Source organism: Fragaria vesca, linkage group LG1 (genome assembly GCF_000184155.1).
Source record: "Fragaria vesca subsp. vesca linkage group LG1, FraVesHawaii_1.0, whole genome shotgun sequence".
Taxonomy (NCBI): Eukaryota; Viridiplantae; Streptophyta; class Magnoliopsida; order Rosales; family Rosaceae; genus Fragaria; species Fragaria vesca.
Genome location: NC_020491.1, coordinates 3,122,538 through 3,147,613, shown reverse-complemented (window position 1 = coordinate 3,147,613; position 25,076 = coordinate 3,122,538). Strand labels below are relative to the sequence as shown.

The 25,076-nt window shown below is 39.0% G+C and overlaps 8 protein-coding genes, 2 non-coding genes and 1 pseudogene across 11 annotated transcripts; 4 read left to right on the top strand and 7 right to left on the bottom strand.

Annotated features, from left to right (window-relative positions):
* Window positions 1-1,441: 1,441 nt before the first annotated feature.
* On the bottom strand, window positions 1,442-4,246 carry LOC101297767 (annotated as a pseudogene). Its single transcript, XR_183669.1, has one exon. The product of XR_183669.1 is annotated as a probable rhamnogalacturonate lyase B-like (transcript).
* Window positions 4,247-4,502: 256 nt separating this feature from the next.
* LOC101298353 lies at window positions 4,503-6,603 on the top strand. Its single transcript, XM_004287277.1, has 2 exons — window positions 4,503-5,135; window positions 5,770-6,603. The coding sequence occupies exons 1-2, from the start codon at window positions 4,536-4,538 to the stop codon at window positions 6,130-6,132; spliced, it is 963 nt and encodes a 320-aa protein (XP_004287325.1). The 5' UTR covers window positions 4,503-4,535; the 3' UTR covers window positions 6,133-6,603.
* A 182-nt stretch (window positions 6,604-6,785) lies between these two features.
* LOC101296996 lies at window positions 6,786-8,987 on the bottom strand. The gene is made up of 8 exons (XM_004287273.1): window positions 8,810-8,987; window positions 8,621-8,736; window positions 8,328-8,403; window positions 7,946-8,028; window positions 7,783-7,821; window positions 7,598-7,668; window positions 7,409-7,523; window positions 6,786-7,149 (listed from the first exon to the last, which is right to left on the bottom strand). Exons 1-8 carry the CDS (start codon window positions 8,853-8,855, stop codon window positions 7,081-7,083), a joined length of 615 nt encoding a protein of 204 aa, XP_004287321.1. The 5' UTR covers window positions 8,856-8,987; the 3' UTR covers window positions 6,786-7,080.
* Window positions 8,988-9,039: 52 nt separating this feature from the next.
* On the top strand, window positions 9,040-10,829 carry LOC101296704. Its single transcript, XM_004287272.1, has 5 exons — window positions 9,040-9,194; window positions 9,291-9,388; window positions 9,567-9,630; window positions 9,818-9,914; window positions 10,149-10,829. Exons 1-5 carry the CDS (start codon window positions 9,131-9,133, stop codon window positions 10,225-10,227), a joined length of 402 nt encoding a protein of 133 aa, XP_004287320.1. The 5' UTR covers window positions 9,040-9,130; the 3' UTR covers window positions 10,228-10,829.
* TRNAR-CCU lies at window positions 10,583-10,655 on the bottom strand. The gene has a single exon. It is a non-coding gene; the product is annotated as a tRNA-Arg (tRNA).
* Window positions 10,830-11,386: 557 nt separating the features above from the next.
* LOC101297879 (probable pectinesterase/pectinesterase inhibitor 7-like) lies at window positions 11,387-12,350 on the top strand. Its single transcript, XM_004288756.1, has 2 exons — window positions 11,387-11,747; window positions 11,860-12,350. The coding sequence occupies exons 1-2, from the start codon at window positions 11,387-11,389 to the stop codon at window positions 12,348-12,350; spliced, it is 852 nt and encodes a 283-aa protein (XP_004288804.1).
* A 537-nt stretch (window positions 12,351-12,887) lies between these two features.
* On the bottom strand, window positions 12,888-15,206 carry LOC101296421 (heme oxygenase 1, chloroplastic-like). The gene is made up of 4 exons (XM_004287271.1): window positions 14,439-15,206; window positions 13,673-13,896; window positions 13,259-13,366; window positions 12,888-13,172 (listed from the first exon to the last, which is right to left on the bottom strand). The coding sequence occupies exons 1-4, from the start codon at window positions 14,857-14,859 to the stop codon at window positions 13,080-13,082; spliced, it is 846 nt and encodes a 281-aa protein (XP_004287319.1). The 5' UTR covers window positions 14,860-15,206; the 3' UTR covers window positions 12,888-13,079.
* Window positions 15,207-15,675: 469 nt separating this feature from the next.
* On the top strand, window positions 15,676-15,757 carry TRNAS-GCU. Its single transcript has one exon. It is a non-coding gene; the product is annotated as a tRNA-Ser (tRNA).
* A 1,094-nt stretch (window positions 15,758-16,851) lies between these two features.
* LOC101297586 (cytochrome P450 71D11-like) lies at window positions 16,852-18,547 on the bottom strand. The gene is made up of 2 exons (XM_004288755.1): window positions 17,636-18,547; window positions 16,852-17,475 (listed from the first exon to the last, which is right to left on the bottom strand). The coding sequence occupies exons 1-2, from the start codon at window positions 18,545-18,547 to the stop codon at window positions 16,852-16,854; spliced, it is 1,536 nt and encodes a 511-aa protein (XP_004288803.1).
* A 687-nt stretch (window positions 18,548-19,234) lies between these two features.
* LOC101296138 (peroxidase 25-like) lies at window positions 19,235-20,754 on the bottom strand. Its single transcript, XM_004287270.1, has 4 exons — window positions 20,529-20,754; window positions 20,256-20,435; window positions 20,011-20,173; window positions 19,235-19,792 (listed from the first exon to the last, which is right to left on the bottom strand). Exons 1-4 carry the CDS (start codon window positions 20,721-20,723, stop codon window positions 19,371-19,373), a joined length of 960 nt encoding a protein of 319 aa, XP_004287318.1. The 5' UTR covers window positions 20,724-20,754; the 3' UTR covers window positions 19,235-19,370.
* A 1,891-nt stretch (window positions 20,755-22,645) lies between these two features.
* LOC101295850 (SPX domain-containing protein 1-like) lies at window positions 22,646-25,075 on the bottom strand. The gene is made up of 3 exons (XM_004287269.1): window positions 24,745-25,075; window positions 24,170-24,296; window positions 22,646-23,273 (listed from the first exon to the last, which is right to left on the bottom strand). Exons 1-3 carry the CDS (start codon window positions 25,021-25,023, stop codon window positions 22,837-22,839), a joined length of 843 nt encoding a protein of 280 aa, XP_004287317.1. The 5' UTR covers window positions 25,024-25,075; the 3' UTR covers window positions 22,646-22,836.
* Window position 25,076: the final 1 nt, after the last annotated feature.

The following is a 25,076-nucleotide window of genomic DNA, read 5'->3' as shown; positions in this document are numbered from 1 at the left end:
TTTCTACATGGTATCAGCCTAAATCAAAGATCCTTATCTGTGTCTCATCTTCTTCCTCTCTTTGTTGTTTCTACACACTCATGCATGGCCACTAATTATAATTAGTCACATTTGTAGTCATTATGCATGGCCATAATCCACTACTTAATTAAGAGAGCCGTCAGCTCATTTCATTCAATAACAAGTTTTTGTAGAAAACAAAACCAGCTAGAGTGAGTTTGAGAGCTTGAAAGAGTCACTTTAATTACGTGAGTGAGAGAAATCCTCGATTGTGAGTATAGATTTTGTAACCTCATTATTTTCATAGTGGAAGATATTCTTCCTTTTGTTATCTCATTGTGAATACACAAAAGTTATGTTCCATAACCATGGATTAATTTGTGAAACTTTGCTTTCTAATATTTCAATGATCGATATATAACTAGACAAAGGCGTACTTATACACGGGTTACGGTGTAGCCCACCTCAGATTTTGAGAAAACATTGTTTTGTTGTATATTTATAATTAAAAAAAAGTTAAATTATGAAAACCAGCCCACCCCAAATTTTTTTATGTAATTGAACTTAGTCCATATGATTTTTTTTATCTGATTCTATATATATTGTTTATTTTATTAAAAACAGTTACTCTTTTAGTATATTTTAGGTCAACTTTCTTCTCTTTATTTCTGTTTCTTTGTCGTTGTATACGTCTCTATTCTCTTCTGCTGAAGCAGCTAAGCCAAGTGTCAAGCTTTCTCTTTAATCTGCAGGTATGATTCTTAGTTATATCGGTCATCCTCTTGGAGGGTCTTGTACTTGTCATATGACCTAGTTCTCAAATCTCAATTGATTAATGTCTTGATCAAATTTAGTCACAATATCCCATCATCTCAAATCTCAATTGATTAGTTATATCGGTCATCCTCTTGGAGTCTTGTACATGTCATATATATGACCTAGTTCTCAAATCTCAATTGATTAATGCCTTGATCAAATTTAGTCCCAATATCCCATCATCTCAAATCTCAATTGATTAATTCCTTGATAGTCTCAATATCCTATCATCCCATCGCACTTTATTTCTATTGATATTCTAATTCTAATCTCAATTATTTGCTTACTAATTCTAAGCCAAGTGAAAAGCTTTCTCTCTTTAATCTGCATGTATGATTCTTAGTTATATCGGTCATCCTCTTGGAGTCTTGTACGTGTCATATGACCTAGTTCTCAAATCTCAATTGATTAATGTCTTGATCAAATTTAGTCCCAGTATCCTATCATCTCAAATCTCAATTGATTAATGTCTTGATAGTCTTAATATCTCATCATCCTATCGCACTGTATTTCTATTGATATTCTAATTCTAATCTCAATTGCTTGCTTGCTTGCTTACTTTGTTGTAGATGGATGACTAATACTAGCTAATGATGTGTGTATATATATATATAGATATATAGTTGTAATAGTATCAACGTTTGATTCATAGTTATTAGATTGTTGTTTTTTCATCCAGTTAGGTTTAAGGATTATACACTCGACTCGTTTACTGTATTGTTAGAGCGGTGATTGTGTGCTTAGATATTAGCTTTTGCTTCTATTTAAGAGCGTAGGATTCAATTTGAGTAAGTATGTTCTTTTATCTTTAACTTTTGTTATCGAATTTTTATAAAATGTTATAATATTAATTTCTTAATGATCAGTTAACTACATGATTATTTGATATGTTTTTAATCTAAAATGTGATATGTAAAATATAAAAGAAAAAAAATTAAAGAACTTTAAAAAAAAAAATTTAGCCCACCCTAACCTAAAATCCTAGGTCCGCCATTGTAACCAGACCTATGAAGGAGAAGAATTAACAAGAACTGAACCCCTTTACATGAAGTAAATATAATTTAGTTATGGTGCAGATAAGTCACACAAGTCATCAGTCATAAAACAAGGAGGAATTAACAAGCTGATTCTTGCCCAGTTCTAAGTCTATGTGAAAAAGAAAAAAGAAATGTGGTTAAAAATTGTATGGTTAGCTACAGTATGATTATGGTTTCTCAGAAGGTCCTTCTAGTCTTATATAGTCATACATGACTCCTTGGAAAGGTGAAGTGCCCCCTCTCGACTGAGTAAGTTAGATTGTGTTGCTTCCTTCGCGTAGTAAAATGCTCGGAACATTAATACTCCAGAACCAGTATAAACCATGGATTCCATGTCTTGCTATAGCATTATCGTCACCTATTAGCCCTGTCGAAAAAAGAGGTCGCTCGGCATTCAAATGGTTAATTCGAACTTGCAACTCTGCATAAGTGGCCGATGCCAATGCCAGCTGAAGTGTATAGTTACCGGGATTGACCACATTGTCGAGTTCAAACTGTATCTGCCATGTAGTTCCTACATACCGGCCATTTCCTACACTTCTAGTCACTTGAGCATAGAACCAGTCGTCACTGTAATTGTTAACACCAACATTGTAGATGAGGTCATTGTGAGGGTAAAGCTCATAATAACGTGACCACAAACCGTATTGCCTAAACTTATCCAAATCACTTCCCTTGTACAACTTGTTCATCAGAGTTGGATATGGATCCGGTATGTAGAACTCGGCAGCTGAGCGATCAGGGATGCCGATTTCCCACAATGTAGGACCGATTCTCGGAGGTTTGTAAGTAATACTAGCCAATTCGATCTTACTTCCTGGCTCAATTGTAATGTCAAACTCATATTTGTAGTCTCCAACTATACCTGGAACAGATGCATACAGACTATAGTGCCCGGGTCTAACATTTTCAATGTTAAAATAGCCCTTTTCATCGGTTTGAGTCCAATATTGGTATCCCTTGCTTTCCCTCTGCCATGTTCCAACTTCTCCAGGTGCAGCCAATCCCACGTAAGCCGAATTCGCCCTGTGAAGCCCCTTAACGTATCGATCATGTACTGGTAACTGGCCTGAAACCGATCCACGTTGATTTGAAGAAGGATAGTCTTGAGAACTAATGAAATTGTATGGCCAACTTTTAACTTCTTCAAGCATTTGATCTTTGGCATTGTTCCATAATGTACTGATCATTGAAGAACTATGTGAGCTTGGAGCTGCCGAGTTAAGATAGACAAACACAGGTCCGAAAACCTTCTTCCATGCCTCACCTTCTTGAAAATTCAGCCCAACTTCTTTCCCAACATAATGAGAACAAGAAAACAGTCATTGAAGTTGGTCCAACGTGGGAGGTGAGGTCCTGCTTGAAAGGACCAGCTATACGAGACTCATCACTAGGTGTGATCATCCAAAATCCCACCGGTGGTGCCATAGAGATCCAACCATGCACCTTGATATCTTTGTCCTCGGCCGAGTACTGATATTTATCATCTACTTCCCCTACAAATTCAGGACTACTTGCCTCCTTGCTCAAGAGAACAGCTTCTTTAAATGCAAGTGGCCTACCGCGTGCTCGGTCCTCGGCTGTGGGCATGAACCTTTGCCTAGTGTCCGATAGTGCCATGTAGCGAAAGTTGGCTTGTTTAAGCTTGTAAGCCACTCTAAGCGTCTCCATGTCCCCTCCTGGCCACCCTTCAAGACGCTCGAAGATGGCATATGTATAGAACCCCGAACGTCCTCGCTGCATTATGTACCTTTTATCAACATTCACCGGAACTGACACGCCCCGGTGGAGGTTTGCATTGTACTTGGTGGTGAAAGAAATTTCAACTTGGTCCGGCCTCGCCGTGATCACTTTAAACCGTGTTCCCTGTAGCTTGTACTGTGTGTTTTTCGCCTCTCCAGGCTTATTCCAAACCACATCCCAGTACCCTCTATTACCTTCCTCGTTATTGGTTTCAAGCAAGTTGTCAATTCCTCCGTACCTTATTCCAATAACATCCCCACCAGGCCTAGAAAAAGTGACTTGCACAAGCTTATTATCCAACACAACTCCACCTTTTACCATCTTGATCTCCACCGCATCTTGTCTTGGTAGTCCATAACCTCTTGGTGATCTTGCCACAACATCAACAAAGCAAAAACAACACAGAACAATCACCCCGAATAATAATCTCCTTAGATTCCCCCCACCCGATTTCCTCATCGATCTTCTCACTTATCAAACTACTTTCTCGATTTGTAAATCTCCAACGATACGAATAACTACTTTCTCGATTTGTAAATCTCCGACAACATGAATCCCGATCATAGAGGTACTTATAGAGCACACAATGTCACAATATGAACCAGCTAGTACAACCCCAATACTATCAGGAATAGGAACAAGCCTAAAAACCCATTACCTGAACGAACCAGGAAAACCCCACTACTCTAGAGTCAATCCTAGCCACACATTTGATCCAACGGCTCACAAACAACTTCCCCCCATAATAGTCCCCACAGATTTCACCGACCGTTGACACACCGGACTTCCCCTCTTTCCCCCAAAATCTCAAAATCTCAGAGCAAAACTCTGCAACAAATCAAATCCCAAAACCCTAATTTTCCCGAAATCAAATTTTCCCCGGGAAAATCAAAAACCCATAAAGGAACCCACTTTTCGATACCCATTTCCGATCTAGAAATGGCCAATGCTTGGAAACGAGAGAAACCCATCAGACCCATCTTCCTTCTCTGCTCCGCCGCTCTCTTCCTCCTCTTCTTCTTCTTCATCTTCCTCACCCTCCAAAACCCTAGCTCCTCCCTAAACCCTAACCCCATTGTTCTGAGCTCATTCCGCGGCCCAATCCAGCCCTTCAATTGCGATCTATGCCCCCAATCCCACCCGGTCATTGCCAACGTCGTCGAGGGCCTCAAGTACCCATTCCTATACTCCCTCGCCGATTTGGGGAACTTGCCGGAAAAGCCCCACAAGAACATCGTGAGAATGCTGAAGGGGAAGCCTTTCCGGCGACCCGATATCTCGGAGACGATTCAGGAGGTTTTGGGGAGGTTGAGGAGTGAAGGGAATAAGGGGAATGGGGTTGTGGTGGACGTTGGGGGCAATGTGGGCATTGCCAGCTTTGCTGCTGCGGTGATGGGTTTTCGGGTTTATGCTTTCGAGCCGGTTTTGGAGAATCTGCAGAGGATTTGTGATGGGATTTACTTGAATCGTGTTAGGGATATGGTCACTGTGTTTGAGGCTGCTGCGTCGGACCGCCTTGGGAACATTACCTTCCATAAGGTAGTGTATGTTTCTGTTCGTTTTCTTTATATCAACATTTTGTGTTGAGTGAATTATGGATGCATAGTTTGATAGTTTTTGAGGAAATGGTTTAGTTGATTGGATAGGTTAAACTTCATTTTGGGTTTAGACTTGATCACTTTGCGAGAAATTGTAGCAGAACAAGTACCTGCAAGTCTAGAACAGATCACATTCGTATTGGCTTGTTGCTTTTACTCTTCTTTGCATAGTTGAATTTTAGTCAGATTTGGTTTGGTTTTGTGCCTTTTGTCTACATTATTGTGGTAATGTTGTTTCAAGTTCTGGTGTTTGTGGGAGTACATAAGCTAGTATGTGTGAATGTGATTTGAATCTAAGTCTAGTGAACACTAGATTTGAAATGTGAGAGTGCAAAGGATTGTAATCAATGTGATTGGATCAATATGGTTGTGAGTAAGGATTGTGCATTGGCTGCAGTGGTGTGTGCTTACTTGTGAGACTGAGAATATAAAGATGCAATATCTGAGGCTTATCCTAGCATAAGTTAACTTGATGCTCTTTCTTTAGTTTGCCTGGTAATAGATAATTGTAGATAGGCTATTGAAATTTTCAATTAATAATGTGTTGCTAATGTAAATCCTTCTTATGTTACCAGTTGGTTGGTCGTCTGGATAACAGTGCTGTTTCAGCCACTGGTGCAAAGTTGGCTTTTAAGTCTAATGAGGAGATAGCAGTTCAAGTAAGGACCGTCCCTCTCGATGATGTAATTCCAGAATCTGAACCTGTTCTTCTGCTCAAAATTGATGTTCAAGGCTGGGAATATCATGTGCTGAAAGGAGCTAAGAAGTTACTTTCAAGAGCTGCAAGTGAAGCACCATATCTCATTTATGAGGAAGACGAGCGTTTGTTGGAAGCCAGTAATACCACTAAAGTAGAGATCCGAAAGTTCCTTTCTAGTGTGGGTTACCGTCACTGCACGCAGCATGGCACAGATGCACACTGCACCAAGGAGGGTTAACACATTATATCGTATCTCGAGTTTGCTACAAGAAACGGATCCAAATGATAGTTAAAACTATTCTGTGACAGATTACTCAAACATGATTCTCTCAGATAAGTTATTCAATGGTCTTTCAGATATCACGATACCAACATGAGAAACTGCATTCAAAATGGTGGAAATCTGTAATATATCTAACTCCATGTCTGGTAGTTGGAGACCAGTGTTTAACTGGTATGTGGAAAGACATTGTAAGGTGTACTGGTGCAAAAGAAGCTGTTTGTTGAGATTCACCAGATTCCTTGTGGCCGGCTTCTCGCTAGTTTTTGGTTTCATATCTAGGAGGTGCCTCTGAGGCTATTCACTGTAAAATTCTGTTTTTTTGTTGCTTGTTCTTACTGATGTGTTATTGAGGATGTTGACGTCACTATCTGTAACAGCTGCAAGCAGACACAATAAAATTCCTCCCTTTCATAGTGTTTTCCTTTTAACTAGAGCTTTCATCTGATTGTTTTTCAAATATACAGACATGTTCTTCCTTGGGACAAGTTGAGTAGGCAACAGATTACACATCAATTCTGTACATTCTTCATCTTTATTTGGACTTTGAATAATTGAACAAAGCTGAGTAGCAAACTATATAAGGTGAAGGCATTCCTTTGAAGATATCAATCATATACAGGTATCTTATAGAACTGAATATTCAAAAGAATACGGGTAAAGTATGAGCTGGTGACTGTCACAGGAGTAAGGTATGCTAAATTTGAGTTGACGAAAAAAGCATGCTGTCACCTGCATGAAGGAACCGTAAACATGTGAATTCCAGAATATAGAACCCCAATTGTTGAACCCTATCAATGCAAATAGCATTCTAGTTACTGATATGTGCATGCCTCAAAAGGGTAGTGTCTTTCCTATCAGAACCACAATTCAGCAGCTGTAACCGCAATGCTCCAGCCATGAAGATTATTTTGGCCCACTGGTTTGGGAAGGGCCAGCTCTCTCCACCATGATATCATACAGTTGCTTCCCATTCTGCTCGTCACATAACACCACATATCAAATCTTTGTATTATTTTACATACAATCATTGTATGTCCGCGCAATTCAAATCATTTCGCAAGACAAACCATTCGGGTACTCTACAATTTCAGTTGTTAATCCCTCTTTATCTTCTATATAATTTGATGCCAAAACCAGAATTGTTCTTCATCCAAAACCTTGATCAGTTTCTAGCATAGGACTATAGACTTTGAACTTCACAGACACAGAGGCTTGGTACTTAAATACTTACAAATATCACAGGAAAGAAGTGGACTTGTCCTTCTGGCTTTGTTTGAGTCTCTTTGAAATATACCAGAATGGGAAAATTTGGCCACCAAAGCTCCCAGTTCACAAATGATGAGTATCTACATTCGGTAAATAAGTGAATGAGCTTATGCTTTAATTAAATCCAAAAGGTTAGTAGATAGAGCTTGCTTACTTCCAACGGTTTTTACCACCCACGAAGACATTCTCACCCGAATTCTCAAGCTCCTCCCCTACTTTTACTTCCTAAATAAACAATGAGTGAGCAGGCATCATATCAGTACTAGATCTCCTAGTAAACCCTTACTGATGAAAGTCGTCACTTTATTTCAGAAAAATAAGAAGGTTGAGTGAACAAACCAGAGCCTCCTCATCGAAGACAAATCTAACTCTAGTAGTCTGGAAGAAGAACACCAGAACAAAATAATTAGCCACTTCTCAAACATGAACATTTCAACTTGGCTACTAAATTTCTGGTAACAACAGTAGCTTGTACTCCAATAATTACAGTACAGTGATTTACCTGAAACAATAAGAGTAATCCAAGGAGACCAACAGGCGCAGCTGGTAAAAGATTGTTTGTATAAGCTAATCCACCAGATAGACCTGTTTCAGTTAACATACTCAACATTATATATAATGATTCTATAAAGTTTGTTTATAGAAAAGTAGAGTTTGTAGTCAGCTATCCAATACACGGTCCTAAAAACAAATTAGTCAAAAACCGGCAAAAATTATGATAGAACAAACTTCAGGCTCCCATGAAATCCAAAGCAGTGAGTCTGATGGCAGTAAAGTTCATTAAACAATTAACTCAGCTCATAGAGTTTAGTAAACCACTAAATAGTGATAAGAAAACTCTGCAAGCAAACTAGAACCGGAAATCAAGAGTAAGTAACATGTACCAAGTAGCACAATTGGAATCCGGTAATCTGGCTCAGGTATCACAGTCTCTCTGGTGGTCTTGACTTTCCTTCCAGACTATCAAACATGAAAATTGGCATCAACATTGGCACACAGAATCTGATCACTATTAAAATCCAAACACCAACCAATCAAAGTTCTTGCTTCCCACCCAATTTTTCTTTCCTTATCACTTTAACACCTCTCATATTGCCAAAGAAACACATGCTAACTCAATTTCAGGCAACAAAAATCAAACCCAATACTTGAAATATACAAGGGTGAAGTAACAAACCACTGAGGTCACCACAAGTGAGCCACCATACTTTTTCCTCAGCAAACTATGATCATGTAACAGATTGCCATTACCAAGACTCCTGAAGCTGCTAACAAACCCACCAAGTTCTTTATCTGTTTGAAGAAATACACTATCAATTTGCCGTTCTATTCACAATCAGTAAAAACACCAAATTACCAAACTTACGTTTTGGAGAGAGAAAACAAGGAGATGACAAGAGAGCGCTTGCCATTTCCTTCAAGTTCGGAAAACAAGTTCGTTGCTCTTGTTTCTCAGGTGCAGGAAATGCTTCCAGACTCTGCCAGTGAATTTACGAATATGACCTCCTCTGCTGTAAAAGACACTAATTTGAGAAAAGGGGCATTGCGGTCTTTGGGAGGGTAGATAAGGCTTATCTTGTACAACGTGCAGTCGTCACCACCAACTATTAAAACCACTTTCAGTCTCAGTTGAGCTCACAGATAAGAGGTTGTACTAAAACTCTAGAGGTCTAGAAAACTCATCAAAATGGCAACTTGTTCTTCTCTTTGCTTAACACCAGTTCGTGCATTCAAGTCCTCAAACAAACCAGGTAACTCTATCTCTCTCACTCGTTCACTCTCTGGGTTATATTTTTTTTTTGTTTGATTGTGAATATTATCTGGGTTTTGTTAATTTGATTGTGTAGGAGTTTTGATTGGGAATTCGGGAGGTGGTAAAGTTCTTCGAGTCAATGAAGCGTTTCAGAACTCAAAAGCTGCAAAGACTCAATCTTGGGAGATCAAGGTGATACATTTTATCAAAACCCAGTTTAGCCTTTTTGGGTTTCAGGATTCGGATATATATATTTTTTTTTTCTTCCATTGAATTCACTTTGGTTGTAAAACTCAGAATGGATATTGGAGGTTACCCCTATTGAAGGTTGTTTTTCTTCCATTGAATTCACTTTGGTTTTGTCTTGCAGGCAACAGATGGTAAACAAACCACCAAGGTCAATAGCATAGTCTGTAGTGATTGTCAAGGAAATGGTAAGTAATCAACATGTTATCAACTCTATGTTACGCTATGTATATTCGCTTGATGCATTAGAATCAAATCTCCGAATATGAGCATGCATGTTTTTGAGTTTTTCAACTAGTCTGCAACTTTTTACTCTTTTGATAGCATCCGCATCGGAGGATTGAGCTGACCTATTGATTCAATTCATCAAAACAGGTGCTATAGCTTGTTCTCAATGCAAAGGTACTGGAGTTAATTCTGTAGACCACTTCAACGGACAGTTCAAAGCCGGTGGGCTATGTTGGCTTTGCAGGTAGCCTTTTTCGCCCCTGCCATGCTTAGTGTTAGTATTACACCCACAAGTCTTACATATATTAAGTACTAACATGTATTTACCATCAAGATTTCCATCAAAGAGCGAATTAGGCTAAGCTATCCTATTGGAGATATCTTAAGTTTAAACATCCATTGGATTTCATCTTCTGAACCCTCGGTTTCTTTACAAGTTTGTGCTTGTTTCTGAATATATGTGCTACATATCTTGCAGGGGTAAAAGGGATATTCTGTGTGGAGAATGCAACGGTGCTGGGTTCCTTGGAGGATTCATGAGCACACACGACGACTAGAAAGAACAGAAATCCTCTCAGAGAATACCAAAAGAATGTTGTTCAGTGTGTTCCTATAGTAAATTTTGTACTATGGATATGTAAGAGAACCAGTTCCTTTGGTTAGAGATTGTAATGTTTTACATATTGTTAAAGAACAGCCCAACTGTTATTTGGGTCAGATATGTCGGCTGCATATCTGGTTCTATTCTTCATTACTGCATTTTTGTTGAAAATTTTGTACCATGGATATGTAAGAGAACCAGTTCCTTTGGTTAGAGATTGTAATGTTTTACTGCATTACTGCATTTTTGTTGAATTACAAGTGAAGTGAATTATTAATTATCTGCTAAATAAAAAAACAAAAAACAAAACACGCGCCAGGTAGGGGTCGAACCTACGACTTTCTGCTTAGGAAACAGACGCTCTATCCACTGAGCTACAGGCGCTTGAATGGCTGATATTGTCGTATTTATTTATTTATACTATTGACAGTGATAATAAACTGAGTGTAAGAAATGCGGGAGAGATTGATGTTAACTAGGGGAAAAATCGTATGTGCTAGTTAAAAATCGTATGTAACACATACGCATGAGCTCATATTAATAACTGGTAATGATATTGTTGATCAAAATAAAAAAAATATATTTGGTTGAATGACTTTCTTCTCATTGCAATGGTAGCCTTGCCTTTGTTAATTTTTATTGTTCAGATTCAGAGATGTAACTAATTAAATAGCTCAGCTTTGAGTTATGATCCATGTTAACATTGTTGGTCCATGTATGGTAATATTAGAGGATAATATTTGAGTTATGATTCATGTATGGTAATTTTAGAGGAAAATATTTTAGTCATGATTGTAATTGGAATCATTTAATGAAAATTAGCACATGATTGATGGTTTATTAGTTGGATAAGATCAAATCTCACTGAATCCTTGGCTAGAAATTTATCATGTATGCTAGTCAAGTACGTACAGAATCATTCCACTATTCCATGCAAGATCTTATTACAAACAAATTAAACAACATGTGTGATGTATGTATATAGCACGAAGCTGTTCTTGGCCTCACACAAGAAATATTTCAGAGAGACAGAGGAAGAAACACACAGATCAATGACAATGAAACAACAACAAACAATGATAATGATCATCATACTAATGATGGTTGTCCCAACAATGTGGGCGGCTATGGGACAAGACGAAATTGGTTTTGTGGTGGCAAAAGATGGATCAGCAAACTTCACAACAATTAGTGATGCCATCAAGGCTGCACCAAATTATAGCTCGAAGAGAATCAACATCAAGGTGATGGCCGGAGTATACAACGAGTATATCATTGTTGGTAAAGAAAAAAGCAACTTGACTATCATTGGAGAGGGAATTGACAAGACTGTCATCTCAGGCAGTAGGAGCAATGCAACCGGTTTTCGGACCCATGATTCTGCAACTGTTGAAGTACAAGGTTATGGCTTTACAGCAAAATATCTCACAATTGAAAACACTGCTGGTCCCGGGGAACAAGCAGTGTCACTTCTAAGTGAGTCTGACCATAGTGTTTACTTCCGCTGCAAGTTTACCGGTTACCAAGATACTGTTTACGCCAAGAAAGGTGTACAGTTTTTCAGAGTGTGAAATCTATGGCACTGTAGATTTCATATTTGGCAACGCTCAGGTTGTTTTTCAAAGAAGTAATGTGTATGCTCGGAAACCGGTACAAGGACAGTTCATAACAATCACAGCTCAGGGCAAAGAGACTTCAAGTGATACCTCTGGAACAGTTTTCCAAAACTGCACATTTCGGGCAACCTCAGAGTTGATTAACTCAGGTTTTCGAGTGGATGCATATTTAGGAAGACCGTGGCAAGCTTACTCAACAACAATTATAATGCAAAGTTTCCTAGAAAGCTTCATAGATCCAACTGGATGGTTGGATTGGGATGGAAGATCGAGTTCGGCCGGATTATTCTATGCTGAATATGCTAATCAAGGACCAGGAGCAAACACTACAAGTAGAGTTAATTGGAAAGAGTATAAGGTCTTGAATAGCTCTGAGGCATCCAACTTCACAATTCGTTCCTTCATCATTGGAGACCAATGGTTACCATCAACTGGAGTTCCATATGATCCAAACCTCATATAAGATATTTGTATTTACTGAACGTAGGGCATCTCTTGCTTCTTCGTCATAACAGTCTTGGATTTTGATTTTCTTTTTTTTTTCTTTTTTTTTGTGAAAGGTGGATTTTGATTATCTTAACTTAGTGGTTATTTTTTGTAATTAGTTTCTTCTAGTCGAATAAACAGAGTCCTGGATGAGAATATCGTTCAGATGACTGTAAAACCATATAGAAATCGTTACAAAATATGTTCACAGTTGTTCAGATCGAAGACGTATAACTAATAAACCTTCTCAACCGTTGATTTTTACACTAAATGTAAATTGTAACAGCTGCAGCTTAACTGCAGCTGTTACAACCTTATGATCGTAGGTGTAAGATGCTTAACAGTTTAAGAGCAGCTGGTGTTATGGTTACTGTATAAGAACAACTCCTAGTAGCTCTAGGAGCACCAAGAAGGTAGAGAAGTGTGCGACAGCACTAGTGTAGTCATTCTCCTAGAATTTTTGTTTCAGTGTATACACAGTGATTAAGAAGTTCACAAGTGATACATCAAACTAAAGATAAAAAAAGAAAATGGATTTCATAAATATAAAGGCGTGATAGGATCGTATTTACATAATGAACAATTGTTTTTCTATAGCAACGTAACTTATCCGATGTCTCCAAGGTCAAGGCTTACAACATCTAGTGTGCGCTAATAGAAACACAATATCACAACAGCAGCAGCAGCAGCAGCAACAACAACGCTATCATGACAATATTAGACGGAGAATTTCTCCTGAATGTTTGAATGATTTCTCAGTTTCTTCCAAGCAATGGTTCTTTTCCTCCCTCGTCCAGCTCTGATACACAATGAAATAAATATAGTCAGATCAAGCCAACAGATGCAGACAAGAAATGGTTTGCAATCAAAACGCAAGGAATTTACCTCCGCAACTTTGTTCAATTTCTCCCTTACGTTCTGCAACAATTGGGAAAGTTCACCATCCCATTTATAGAATTCTAAATCTTTCTTGTCGAGGATCATTTCAGCCACCTGAAGTAAGGGAAGAACAAAAGAACATCTGTTAAAAACTTAAACTGAAAGACAACCAGATGCAGTTTGAGATCCCTTATTCTTTACTGCACATAACTACATCTTTTATCTACAATTAACTATCATGTTATGAAAGTCAAAAGCTAACCCTGTGCAATCAAAACCTGTTTCCCTAAAGTCACATCAACAAATAAAACATATCACCCAGTCCCCTAGATCAGACACTGAACCAGCTCCACACACTTAAAAACGATATACCCATATGAATAATGATAGTTCAAGCAATATGAAGCATTAGTTGTATACCTTTTTCCCAATCATTCGACCACCGGCTGAATGAGCAAAGTATATATTGTAGAAGTGGCAGAGAAATGCTTGAGGATCCTTCTCTGACAATTCCTTGAGATATTCAGCATAGGTGATACCAGGAGCAGAAGGTTCTGGTATAGCATGACCTTGCTCCTTGAACCACTCCAAATCTTTGGCCAACTTTTCAGACCTTTCCAATCCAGTATCTCTAAACTCAGCATCTACATCCAAAAGACCACATAACAACATTACACATTAGAGCTCAGTATAGTAACAGTACAGGACACAGAATATCAGATGTTTGCCAAGATAACAATGCCATTACAATTAACACAGAACATGTTTCCAAAACAAGTAGCATGTCCAATACTTCAGGCAACGACCATATTTCCCAAGTAATAAAAGGACTAAACGGAAAGCCTGATCGATCCTCTGATTATACAATACAACCCAAGTGCTATATGTATGATAGTAAGACCGATGCAGCATCTTAACATAACGTTATTTGATAAAGACACATTAACATACACAAATCGAAATTAACAGGAACAAAAATTCTGTCTCGCAACATCTGCAACTTATTGAAAGCAACTGCTAGCTCGTGAACTCTAACTCATTGGTAGACCTATTCCAGTATCACTACGTGAAGATTGTACATAAACAATAATGATCAATCAAAACTTCTCGATGCACAATCACACACTCCCAAGTATTTTTAACTGTTAAAACTTAAAGCACATTAAAAAAGCTTCTACCAACTCACAAGAAGGGAAGGGAGCCCTGTCAACAATCCCTTCAAGCGTATCATACACCAGCTTGCTATCCACCAGAAACTTCAAGTACCCCTCCACCGTTGGGTCCCACTTAGCCACCGCCTTCTCCTGAGGCTCCTTCACCTCCTTCTCACCCTCCTTAGCCTGGTCTCTCGTGTGCAGCTTCATCGCCACAAATCTCATCTCCTCCACAAACCCCTTCCCCTCTCCCGGGTACCTCTTCTTCGGCGGCATCTCCGCCGTCGTCGCCGACACCACTCCGGCGGCGGACTTCATGGGCATAGTGGGGTTCATCTTGGAAAACGAGACCGTGAAACTTTTGGGCAAGAAATCTGACGACGGTAGTTTGAACTTGAGCTGGGGTTTGTTGAAGAGGGACTGGGATTGGGATATTGGGGTTAAAGAAGCCATATTGCTTGAAGACCCAGAAGAGTAAGAAAGGCTCTGAGAGACTTCTGTAGCGTGTACGGAGATTTGTGGGACTAAAATAAAGAGTGTTTTATGGGGGGTGGCTTGAGGAGCTGCGTCACGTAGTCTTCAAGGCAAAGCGATGGAGTATTGTATTGGAATTATCGAAGTGAGATGATGGTGGAGTATGGGGGTGTCTGTGATTTGTATTGTATCAAGAATTTTCAATGTTTGGATTGGATAAAGGGTGTGGTTTTGGGTTTGAGCTTTCTGTGTTTTAATGGTTTAGTTTACTGGTGGGATAGAGACGACGGGAGAGGGTCAGGGGGTGAACGGCGTCGTTTTGGGAGCTGTGGGTATTTTTGTGGACGGGGGAGTTTGTTGTGGAGGAGTGTGGAACAGTCTTCTGACTCGATTCTGTGCTTAGTCCGAAAATGAAAGAGAGATTGGATGTCCTTTTCTCTAGTTTGTAAATGCTTATCACTCGTCGTCGTCGAAAAGAAAAATGTTTACCGACTGAACCTACAAACTTACACGATTATCCAACAATGTATCTCGGTGACCATCGATCTCTAACTTTAAAAAAAAATAAAACATAACGAGTAATGATTTGTACCTATCATCGTTTTATGTATAATCCATATTACAATAGGTAATGTTGGCAACTTGGCATTATCGGTGAGTCTATGATTAGTAGTTTCATTTTGTAGGAGAGCAAAATGTGATTTAATTGTTTCAAACCCGAGTGCTATGATTATACTGTATGTTGATGGGTTAGAATTAGTATATAAGTATTTGGAGAAGATATTGAACAACGACGACGCTTTGGCCGAGTGGTTAAGGCGTGTGCCTGCTAAGTACATGGGGTTTCCCCGCGAGAGTTCGAATCTCTCAGGCGTCGATTCTTTTTTTGACATTTTTATCCATGGGCTTGAACAAAACAGCCCAATAACAGCTGGTGGTATTGTGCTCATAGACAAATTATTTTTTGCCTCGACCCAATTTCTTGTGTTCTCTGTACTCAATTTGTTTTTTTTTGTTTTCTTTGGGAATCTTCAGCTCAATAACTGGCACTATATTTTATTTTTTTGCTTGACTCGATTTTCTTTTGTTTGCTTGACTCAACTTTTTTTTTTGTTTTTCTGGGAATCTTCAGCTCAATTAGCGGCACTAGTCTGTTATTTATTTATTTTTTGCTTGACTCAATTTCTTTAGTTTCTATTGACTCAATTTTTTTTTTCTTTAGGAATCTTTAGCTGTGAAGAGAGATTGAAGTTGTTCTAGAGATGCTCGGCTTATGATTGGATCAGAATTTCCGGTAGCTGTGAAGTTGTACAGCCGGTAACTGAAAAATAAGCAGTCCGTTTGTGCCCCTGCATGAGAAAATAATTATATCTATAGCATTATATCACGACTGGTTGGAATTGAGGTGCTTGAATCTTCTGTGAAAAACTAAACTCCTTGAACAAGATACTTCCCAAATTCTACCATATAGATATTGCAAACCAAGTCATTTGGTGTTTACTGACATATTATCAAGCACCTCATTACTTCAAGACCAACAAGCCATAGCCCCTTCGGTAGTAACAAAGAGTCACAAGATCATGATCATCGAGACATTGTTGGTGCAAAATCCCCTTCTTTATTTTCAGAGAAGAAAATGCATAAACTAGTTGGGTAAAGGAATTACAGAAAGCTGGGTAATGAATAAACCCTAGAAGATCCTGTATGGATCTTGTACAGCAAAGCATCAAAACTAAGTAAACGAATTACAGAAATGTGGGTAATGACTAATGAGGAATCCTGCGAATAAGATTGGAAGGACGTCGATTTCGGTTTTCTGGTGATATCATTCTTTTCTTCTTCGTTTTGCACCGGAGCCATGAAATCGGCATATATTGTTGACTACTTGACTTGATATCCATGCATGGTAGTTCCAGCACTGAAGGGCTCGACTTGGATTGAAAGAAGCTTGGTGGTCAGTTTTCTGTAACTTTAGTTTAAAGGTACACGATGATATGGAGTGGGAATCAAATGCAGATCATGTTTTCTGTAGACTATAACGCCGAACTCCTCAGCCATGTCCAAGTCTTCATTCTTCATTACATTGGGGAGTTTCCAATCAAAATGGTATAACAACATTGCTAATGGGAGCTCAACGTTAGCCATACCATATAACATGCCAGGGCATATTCTCCTTCCAGCACCAAATGGGATATAATCAAAGTTTGTTCCATGGTAGCTAATAGAGCTATCAAGAAATCTCTCCGGATTAAAGGTCTCTGGCTCACTCCAATAATTGGGATCTCTTCCGATTGCCCAAGCATTCACGATTACCTTTGTTTTGACAGGTATTTCATATCCATCAATCTCACACCTCTCTCCACATTCTCTTGGGAGTAACAGGGGAACAGAAGGGTGTAACCTCAGTGACTCTTGAATAACCAACTTCAAATATTTCATCTCTCTGATGCTTGTTTCGTTTATTTGCTGTGTTCTGTTGAACACTTCCCTCACCTCATCTTGTACCCTTTTCATGATTTTAGGGTGTCTTATCAATTCTGACATCGTCCAATCTACAGTTGTAGATGATGTCTCACTCCCTGCTGTAAATATATCCTGAAAATGATTAAGTTGTTAATGGATGAAAGCCTAATATCTAGTTCGAATTGATTACACTTGTAAAGAAAGAAAAGGATCTTGTCAAAAACAAGCTCAAGTATTTTGGATTATTGAATCAAGATATCTCAAGTATGTACATGTGCGTGTCTATACTTACCAAGATAATTGCTTTGATGTTATCAGTGGTTAAAGAAAACTCATGGCCACCAGAAGGGTCGTGAAATCCTAGGAGAACATCTACCAGATCTTCCTGTACTTGAGCCTCATCGTCACTTTTCGTTGTTGTTGTAGCTTGTATATGTTCTTTGATGATGTTTTCCATAATTCTATCAGATTTTTTGTGAAGCCTCTCAAGTTTTTGCTGCACTCCACTTATCATATGAAGTATCTTGAAACAAGGAAAAACATCTACCACATTGAAGCCTGATGCTGCTTTGATAACTTGCTTCATCACATCTATGAACTCTTCTTGATCTTTGCATTGATTACCAAAGGCTGCTTCTGAAGTGATGCTATATGTGGAAGACATAACTTTCTGCGTAAGATTAATAGGTGATCCTGCTCTTGAACCAATCCATTTGATGAGATTCAGTACCCCTTTTTCCCTAATAGGCCGGTAAGACTGAACCCGCTTGGCACTTAAGAGCTCCTTCTTGCAAATTTTACGTAGTCTTCTCCAGTAATCACTATATGGACCAAATGTAATATTTGTATAATCATATGAAAAGAGTCTTGTAGCAATGACCTCAGGCCTTGATGCAAAGATAATATCATGTGTTTCCATCACCTCTTTGGCGAACTTTGCTGATGAAACAACTACGGCGGATACTTGTCCGATCCTCAGGTGCATAAGAGGTCCATGTTGCTTGGCCAAGTCTCCGAGTCTACGATGGGGTAGAGCGCCAATGAGCTGGTGTATGTTTCCAATAAATGGTAGCTTCCATGGCCCTGGTGGTAGATTTGGAGAAGAGGAGTTGTTTTTATGGCCTCTCTTCCTTAATTGCAGTACCACAATCACAAGGAGCAAAAAAGTAAACAGGACTTGCAAGGAAGGGAATTGCAGTTCCATGAGCAAAAAGAGTATGGACTGGAATGGCTTACTGGTGAAATTGCAAGCATGTATGCTCCTAACTTATTGATAGAGATAATTTAGCATTGGTTTACAACTTTACATGCACATGGTCTGTAGATTTGAGCTAGTAATTTATAACAACATATAGCAAGTATATGTTGGCCAATGCAAGTAAATCAGCACATGAAACAATTCCAGGACACAAAGCCTCTAGTTGTGCCTTGGCACATGAAACAAGTATATCAGCACATGAATTAAGTAAATGGAAAAATACTAACAGCTACAAGTTAATGCTAGCAGAAGTTGAATTACACATTGCATGATCTAAAACAAAGGAATCCAGATTAGGGTGATTCTATTCAACCAGGAACAGCGACAATGAAGGATCAGCTCCAATGGCCACAAATAATGAAAAGTAGGCAGGTGACAAGCCTACATTCAAGATGAACTATTCCCCACTTTTTTTCCACAGTAGCAAATCAAGATGCATCTGAAGATCAACTGAGGTTATAATTTTAGAAGTTGAACCATTCTGAAAACTAGAACTCAACTTAACTTCCAAGATAACATCTTTGTAAAAGCTAGAAAGGGATTGGGGCAGTTTCAACTTTAATTTACATGTCTTTGGCACATCAATGAACAAAAACTATACATCCAAAGAACAGAAACTTTTACTCCAAGTTTATCCAAACTTCCAAAGTGAGTCTATATAGTGTTCATCCAAAGTGATATACATGTAGACAAGGCTTGGATACAGTTGAAGGTATGATTCACCTCTACACATTTATTTTCCATTAATAAAATCACCCCTTTGTAGTGTTTAGTTGAACTTGGAGCACACTTTCCTAATCTCTCCATCAGCACCAATTTTCACATCAATGCTGCTCATTTTGATCATGGCTTTTGGGAACTCAAGGTCAAATCTAAACCCTAGCAATCCCCTTATGCTTCCGGCATAGTTTTGCAGTATGTTGCGCGTCGTGGCATCACCCAAGAGCCTCTGATCTGACTCGAGAACTGCATTGCCATCCCTCACATTCTTGAAGAAATTTGCATCAAACTTGGTCTGGCTACCTTTATCCAATGCCACACGTTTGGAGCCATCGCCATCTTTGGGGCAGAGAGCTTGGAGTTGTGCTAGAGATGCTTGGCTAATGGTTGGGTCAGAATTTCCGGTAGCTGTGAAGTTGTACAGGCGGTACCTGAAAAATAAGCAGTCCGTTTGGCCAATGGTATGTGCCCCTGCATGAAAATAATTCAATCTCAACTAAATAGCATTTTTGTACACACATAAATGACCAACTTTGAGGACAATTTGAAAGTAAGATGCTTAGATAATGATCTACTACCATTAACACTGTTTGAAATTTTACTGAATATAAGTTGTCAAGCACCTTGTTACCTCAGGACCAAACTAGCCGTAGCTCTCATTGGTAGTTACTAGTAACAATGAGTCTTACCAACTAAAGTTACAAGATCGTGATCGTCAAGTCCTTTAGCAGCAAATTTCTGCCTTTGGATGGCAATGGAATCTAGAGGAGATGGCAAATTCGATGCCTGAGAAGAAGAAGAGATCCTGCCGTCTCTTCTTCCGGTAGGTACTCTCCAGCTTGGACCGTCACTCTGAAATATAAACCGTAGATGCTTTTAGTACTGTTTTATAACACAGTTATTTGGACCAGTGAAGCGTATAGAGTTATGTTACCAAGTCAACAGAATCACGAGCAGCCAATGCAACTATATCAGCACATGAAACAATTCCAGGGCACGAGGCCTCTAGTTGTGCCTTTGCATCATCAATAACTTCAAATCCTTTCAACCCCAGATTCGGCAATGCATTTCTCTCCGCGGAGGTGCCCTTAATCAAAATCGAAGCATCACAACCCTGCACCACAACACAAGCATCAATCAGAAAGAACACTAACCAATTAACTCCAAAATGTACAAATTTAATTTTACAAATTTTTTTTTACAAAACCTGCACAAAGCAGTCATGGAAGTGAAGCCTAAGCAAGCCAGCTGCAATAGTAGGATCTTTGTTGTAGTATGACTCAACCGTGGACCGGACAATGTCCTCCACTTTCGGACATGAAGACGAGTAAAACCCGGTTTTCAGTTGGCCTTTCACAGGCAAGATCATCACCAGAATGACAAAGAAAATTGACTCTTTCATATCTCTACAATGAAGAAGAAAAACACCAAACACAGTTGAGTGTCAATAGCTAGTTTACTCTTCACTATATACTAAATCATGAAGCACTAGTCTGTTTATAAATGATTTTAGGCCCGCAAATCCTTTCATTAGTGGAACGTGTGGGGCTGTACACAAACTTTTATAAGTGGATTTCACTGTATATATGCTTGTTGTATATGAATTTGAGGTAATGGACTAATCGAATAGGCCTCTCTGGTTTTCTTTGATTCTTTAGCTTTATCCCTCCACGCGTTTTTTTCCCTATAGCTATGTTGTTGTTTGTGGTTTCAAGTGCTTTCGGCTTTTCTCCTTGATTTGGTTTCACATATGCTTTCGCTTTCCTGCTTTCGCATGGAAACGTTTGCATGCAAATTGTTAGGCTTGATCTGATTTAGTGCTGCACTTTTGAGTGCCTTAATCACATTAGTTCATGATTCAAGTACAGCACTTGTATACGTCACAGTAATGTGAGTGGAAGGAACAAAGAGATATGGATTCATCATAGGATTGAAACAGGCTAGGGAACCATTTTATTAGCGAAACAAAGTCTCACAACAGCTGGAGTTCAACTTCATGCATCTGTTATGGAGTTAAAAATATCTATTCGATCCATACGACTACAAACTTGCTTTTAACAGTTGTTTAATCATCATTAGATTTTGGTAAATATATAAATATATATATATATATATATATATATCTTAATCAAGTAACCGACATCGTTAGCTTCAGAACCAAATCCAGATCAAGAACAAGAGCTTTCAATTTTTCGATGAGAATATTACTGCTATTAGGCCAAAGAGATTATTATACAGAACTTATCAAATTAGGCCTCGATCGATCTCAAGACCTTGTAGTTTTCTACTTTTCTGTAGTGTGTTGATGGAGTACAAATAGATTATAGCAACTCCTTTTTATGATTCACTTGTTCCTAGCTTGTTTCCTTTTTCTTTTTTTTCTTTTTTTTCCTGAAACCTTCTGTTGATCGATGCAGGCATGAGTAGTATGTGACAGCAATCACAGCATCACATTCAATTCCCATGATTGATAGAGTTAGGTTAATCAGTCTCATACATATTCTACGTTACTATCGTGTATATAGGTCTAAAACACAGCCAAAACAAACACCAAACACCTACATCTTAGTTGTATGAGACCATTAGAAATGAGACCAAACATGCTACCTCTACCCAACATGATCACCACCATTGTGAAACTCCTGCTCGTTAGGGTTTCTTGGACCTCTGCCGGATCGTGGCCTTTTCCGGTACCTGGGACATGTCACCTTTCCTTGGACTTGTTGGATCCTTGCTTTCCTGTACATCCTTCAAAACCTACACCAGCTTGCTGTGAAGCTGCGGCGTCCCTCGGCAATAAAATAACTCAGATGAACCTATGTTACTGTTTAAAGGATTTACAGATGAATGGGATTCTCAACATAACTCCACTTTGTATTCTCCTCTCCTCCTGTCATGTTTCTGTAAAGCTTCCGCTGGTACCTATCCCGGAAGACATGGACTGCACCGAGTAAGCTAAATATATACTCTCATTTCTCTCTTCCATCATATCATATCATAATTCTACATTAGAAAAAGAAAAGGCTGAGATATTTACATAATGTTTATTATGTTTTTCACAGGTATGTACTTGAAGGAGATTCAACAGTAGGCTCTTACTGGGCATTGGTAGGAGATCCAAGAGATCCAAGCATAGGCCTTCACTGGGAATTGAGAGTTCGGGTTCCGAAGTTTATGAACTCGTCTGTTGAATAAGATTGCTTGTTTTAGTTAGTGCTAGTTACATGGCTGTTGCCTACTGCATGGACGCACTTGGTGCCATTCTCTTAGTTTCTTAAGCAAAAGTTGTTGATCATATAGACGCTAGGTTATGATATGTCATATGAAAGGAAGCCTATTAAGCTAATAGACCAAAGAGATTCTTATACACAACTTTATCAAATTCTACTGAATTCATTACATTTAAGAGTATGGATTTTACATTGGTGTTAGTATATAAAGTATGCATTGCAGAATGACAAAAATAGAAAAGAGGGACAAACTAGTCCCCTGTTTCATTTGCATATATAGCCTAACTACTTAGCAAGCTGTTCCAGAACAGGAACCTTTTTCCAGGCATCTTCATCTAAACCACTTAATTGCAGTGGTGGCAATGAAAATGCACTCACAGTGGAACTTCCACTTCTAATTTCTTTCAAAGCTCGCAACGCTGATATAGTGCTTTTCATGTACAAGCTCTCGATGTACTCTATCTCTGCAAGTTCCTTGTTCACTCTGCTAAGTCCATCACTCTTGGAAGTCGAGGGACCATCATCCCCATCATCAGATGCTTCATTTGAAGCTGGCGGTTCACACATTGCAAACAGCTGATCAAGTGTGCACTCGCACTCCTTCACAAGCTTGTAGAGCAAGTCAGTAGTGAAGAAAGGTTGTTGCAGGACCTTCTGAATAAAGGGCAAGCGCATAAGAGCACCTGTTCTTTTGTCGTACTTCTTGAGTATCTTTACCAGTCCTGTAAAAAGAATTCAATGAAGCTTTCAATACCAAAGATTTCAAATAACAGTAGACTACAAGTACCAAAAGGCTCTAAGATCCACCAAATATAAATTCAAGGGACCAAACTACATCGTTTCTACCCAAAGGAAGGCAGCAAACATTTACATTGTATAAATAAATATTCCATTATAAGGCAGACATATATAAGTAGAATACAATGTTAACGGTAACATACAGATTAAGTATATAGGACAAAAATAATGGCGGAAGTAATGTTAACGCTAACATGTACGCTCTGTATAATGCGACACGTATGTTAACGCTAACAAACAGATTACACTACCATTAACATATCAAGTTAAAATCAGGCAAAATCCGTTAACAAACAGATTACACTACCATTAACAAACAGATTACACACCATTAACAGAACTCATATACATATCAGGCAAAATCCGTCTGTCAAACCCGTTTTCATCTCTTTCGATAAAAGTACGCATATTAGACGACAACTTTCTGAGTAGATTAAAATATTTAAGTCACTAATTTTGTCAAACTTCTTTGATAAAGAAAACTAAACAATATAATGTTCTGCATAACTGGTCCATACGGACCATACCAATCTCTCTAGTGCTCCTAAGTAGCTATCATTCTGCTACATGTTGACACAAGAGAGCAAGGAGCTAATATGAAGTTATTGTTACTACCAAAGCACAAATCTTTATTTCTTACTAACATGTTCCTCAAAGCCTTAATGCCAAATTGCAGGTAACAAGGCTCTCACCACAAGTTTAAGAACCCAACGTAAGAACCTGAATGCCTCATTATATAACTCAAGCACGTACAACGCTAACGAAACCATATACTACTCCACTGCAAAGGTTTGATAACGAAAGAAAAAAAAATCAATACCTGTATAGTTCAGGGCACTGTAATTCTCCAACAAAACCATCTCTCCATGGAAATCCACAATCTCCTTGCGTATCTTCATAACCTCTTCAGTCGAATGCTTCGCTTTCGCCACACTGTCTTGTATTTCCTGCAATTTATAAACACAAACAATGAGAAACTGTCCCAACATCACACTAGCTTTAACCAATGCACAAGAAACCCAGAACAGGGCGCAGGTTAGCATTCGTTCACGGCGTTTATTTTACACTAACGGAATGTACTCCCCCAAAAAGCACCCGCCTCTCATAAAGAGTGGTGCGAACCAGCTCAAAGTGACAGGTGGCAGCCACTCACGCACATGAAGTAACGTGCGGCTGAGGAAAGAGCAACGGCAAACCGCCAAAATCAGTAACTGCCGTCATATTAAACGGAGATCACAGATTTCATGCTCAGTTTCTGCAGGCTCATTCATAATCATAGAATATACGACGTCGTTTTCTTAGTATTCTACATGAAAAATCTTCAAAATTCATTTCTAAATTTAGAAAACGACAAATTTTCCGAGAAGAAACTAAATCTGTTAGGACGAACTGTACCTTCAGTCTAATGATATACTCTTCTTCCTTCTCGACGAAGAAGGAATTGAACTTCTCGAGCTCGTCCTCGAGGAGCTGAATGAAATTGATCTCCTCGGACGACATGTCGTCCGGAGGAGCGTCGCCGTCGAGCCTGGGGCGCTTGGCGGGGCGGGTGGAGGCGTCCTTGGGCTCGATGAGCTTGAGGCGCTTCTTGAGCTCCTTGTAGGAGAGGAACTTGTCGCGCCATTCCGGCAGGGTCTCGTCGATCTGGCTGCTCAAACTCTTGCCGAACTTCATGTTGAGAAACGGCTCGTCGTTTAAAGAGAGAGAGAGAGAGAGAGAGAGAGAGG

Coding starts and splice junctions, on each gene's coding strand:
- LOC101296996 (XM_004287273.1), bottom strand. CDS start 8,855: ATGGCAAGCGCTCTCTTGTCATCTCCTTGTTTTCTCTCTCCAAAAC. Junction 8,404..8,620: donor CACTTGTGGTGACCTCAGTG/GTTTGTTACTTC, acceptor CATGTTTGATAG/TCTGGAAGGAAAGTCAAGAC. Junction 8,029..8,327: donor GATTCCAATTGTGCTACTTG/GTACATGTTACT, acceptor TAACTGAAACAG/GTCTATCTGGTGGATTAGCT.
- LOC101297879 (XM_004288756.1), top strand. CDS start 11,387: ATGTGGGCGGCTATGGGACAAGACGAAATTGGTTTTGTGGTGGCAAAA. Junction 11,748..11,859: donor ACAAGCAGTGTCACTTCTAA/GTGAGTCTGACC, acceptor ATGGCACTGTAG/ATTTCATATTTGGCAACGCT.
- LOC101297586 (XM_004288755.1), bottom strand. CDS start 18,547: ATGGAACTGCAATTCCCTTCCTTGCAAGTCCTGTTTACTTTTTTGCTC. Junction 17,476..17,635: donor ACATCAAAGCAATTATCTTG/GTAAGTATAGAC, acceptor AATCATTTTCAG/GATATATTTACAGCAGGGAG.
- LOC101298353 (XM_004287277.1), top strand. CDS start 4,536: ATGGCCAATGCTTGGAAACGAGAGAAACCCATCAGACCCATCTTCCTT. Junction 5,136..5,769: donor GGAACATTACCTTCCATAAG/GTAGTGTATGTT, acceptor TTATGTTACCAG/TTGGTTGGTCGTCTGGATAA.
- LOC101295850 (XM_004287269.1), bottom strand. CDS start 25,023: ATGAAGTTCGGCAAGAGTTTGAGCAGCCAGATCGACGAGACCCTGCCG. Junction 24,297..24,744: donor AGTATATCATTAGACTGAAG/GTACAGTTCGTC, acceptor TATAAATTGCAG/GAAATACAAGACAGTGTGGC. Junction 23,274..24,169: donor CAGTGCCCTGAACTATACAG/GTATTGATTTTT, acceptor TTCTTTTTACAG/GACTGGTAAAGATACTCAAG.
- LOC101296138 (XM_004287270.1), bottom strand. CDS start 20,723: ATGAAAGAGTCAATTTTCTTTGTCATTCTGGTGATGATCTTGCCTGTG. Junction 20,174..20,255: donor CTCGTGATTCTGTTGACTTG/GTAACATAACTC, acceptor TTTATATTTCAG/AGTGACGGTCCAAGCTGGAG. Junction 19,793..20,010: donor CGATCTTGTAACTTTAGTTG/GTAAGACTCATT, acceptor ATTTTCATGCAG/GGGCACATACCATTGGCCAA.
- LOC101296704 (XM_004287272.1), top strand. CDS start 9,131: ATGGCAACTTGTTCTTCTCTTTGCTTAACACCAGTTCGTGCATTCAAG. Junction 9,195..9,290: donor CAAGTCCTCAAACAAACCAG/GTAACTCTATCT, acceptor TTGATTGTGTAG/GAGTTTTGATTGGGAATTCG. Junction 9,631..9,817: donor TAGTGATTGTCAAGGAAATG/GTAAGTAATCAA, acceptor TCATCAAAACAG/GTGCTATAGCTTGTTCTCAA.
- LOC101296421 (XM_004287271.1), bottom strand. CDS start 14,859: ATGGCTTCTTTAACCCCAATATCCCAATCCCAGTCCCTCTTCAACAAA. Junction 13,367..13,672: donor GTCGAATGATTGGGAAAAAG/GTATACAACTAA, acceptor CCCTTACTTCAG/GTGGCTGAAATGATCCTCGA. Junction 13,173..13,258: donor AATTGAACAAAGTTGCGGAG/GTAAATTCCTTG, acceptor ATTGTGTATCAG/AGCTGGACGAGGGAGGAAAA.